The following is a 1,258-nucleotide window of genomic DNA, read 5'->3' as shown; positions in this document are numbered from 1 at the left end:
AAGCATATCAAGTAAGACAATAAGAACAATTCAGGGATCGAAATATAAAGTACTCATTTCGAAAATAATATTTTCCTATGCCAAAGAAACACTGTCTAACTAACAACCAAATAAGAGGAGTGTAAAAAGAAAAACATACCTGTGGAGTTGTTTTTTATATGTTTTTCTATGTTTAATCCAGCATATTGTGGAAGCATGACAGCGGGTATACCAATATCAACATCGGTTTCATTCTCTTCACAAACCATCTTGAAAAGTTCTGTACAGCATGGACACACAATAGTTGCTTAAAAGTTAAAACAAACATAAACTAAATTCTTATTTATACAGAAAGAAAAAGAAAGGTGAAGGAATACTGATTGCAACTGCTTACTGCAAAATCTTGTTTATCTAAAAATTATCTAGCACTATCTTCAACTATGATCTCCAAGATCACTTGTAGGAGTAAAATAACTTTTGGAGAAATGAGAAACAAAACCGACTTAGACTAAAAAATGCACAGAATTACCTGTCCTATAATTTATAATGAGGATGGCTGAAGCACCAGCTTCCTCAGCTATATTTGCCTTGGTTGTGAAACTACATTTTCCTCGTTGCACCACAATGATCTCGCTAGTGAGCTAACAATAGTGCAAAGAAATGAAGATTACATTCCAAAAATAAATTAGATTTTTCTCTACAGACAATTGTGTTTCACATGCAGGTGAAATTTCACTTGGCAAGTTTCCATAGCTCAAAATTAGGACAAATACCTTATTCTTAGGCTTGGAACAACAATCAGGAGGGTCAGCCATGACAACTCTAGTGTGGTTGGCACGTTTCTCTTTTGACTCCAACGTAGGGCCGAATCTTGCACCAACACCTACATACTCACTGTTTTCAACACCATCAATCCAAGTGGGGACTTTGACCTAACAGAGACAAGAAATTGGTCAATGCTGTTAAAGCAAAAAACCATAAACAAGTATATCTAGCTGTACACCAGGGTAATCTCACTTGAGACTTCACCTAGACTTTGAGGAGTTTAAATAAACTTCAATCATAAAATTCAACTTGTGTAAACTAGATTTGGGAGACCAAAACCACAAGTTTTCAAATTAACTTGACAGTTGTTTTTTCCTTCTTTTAAATAAATTAAAAAAAATAAAAATAAAAAGAAGAGCAGAAAAGAAAAGAAAGGTTAGGATTGTTAACTCAACAGTTTCATAACCTTCCCTTTCTTGAAGATGAAAAAAATCATAAAAAATATAAAGGAGGT

General features: G+C 33.7%; 1 protein-coding gene across 1 annotated transcript in view; it reads right to left on the bottom strand.

The window, feature by feature from the left end:
* LOC107621459 (signal peptide peptidase-like 4) overlaps positions 1 to 1,258 on the bottom strand; it is a 6,416-nt gene that overhangs the window by 4,056 nt on the left and 1,102 nt on the right. Inside the window, exons 2-5 of the mRNA XM_016323482.2 lie at positions 753 to 911; positions 509 to 620; positions 145 to 259; positions 1 to 12 (exon numbers count right to left, since the gene is read on the bottom strand). The exon at positions 1 to 12 is cut by the window's left edge and continues 145 nt beyond it. Of these exons, the coding sequence (XP_016178968.1) occupies positions 1 to 12; positions 145 to 259; positions 509 to 620; positions 753 to 911 (398 nt within the window). The remainder of the gene's footprint in view (positions 13 to 144; positions 260 to 508; positions 621 to 752; positions 912 to 1,258) is intronic.

This window comes from Arachis ipaensis, chromosome B02 (assembly GCF_000816755.2).
Source record: "Arachis ipaensis cultivar K30076 chromosome B02, Araip1.1, whole genome shotgun sequence".
In the NCBI taxonomy this organism is placed as follows: Eukaryota; Viridiplantae; Streptophyta; class Magnoliopsida; order Fabales; family Fabaceae; genus Arachis; species Arachis ipaensis.
The sequence above is the reverse complement of the archived record's forward strand: the minus strand, read 5'-3'. Positions and strand labels throughout refer to the sequence as shown.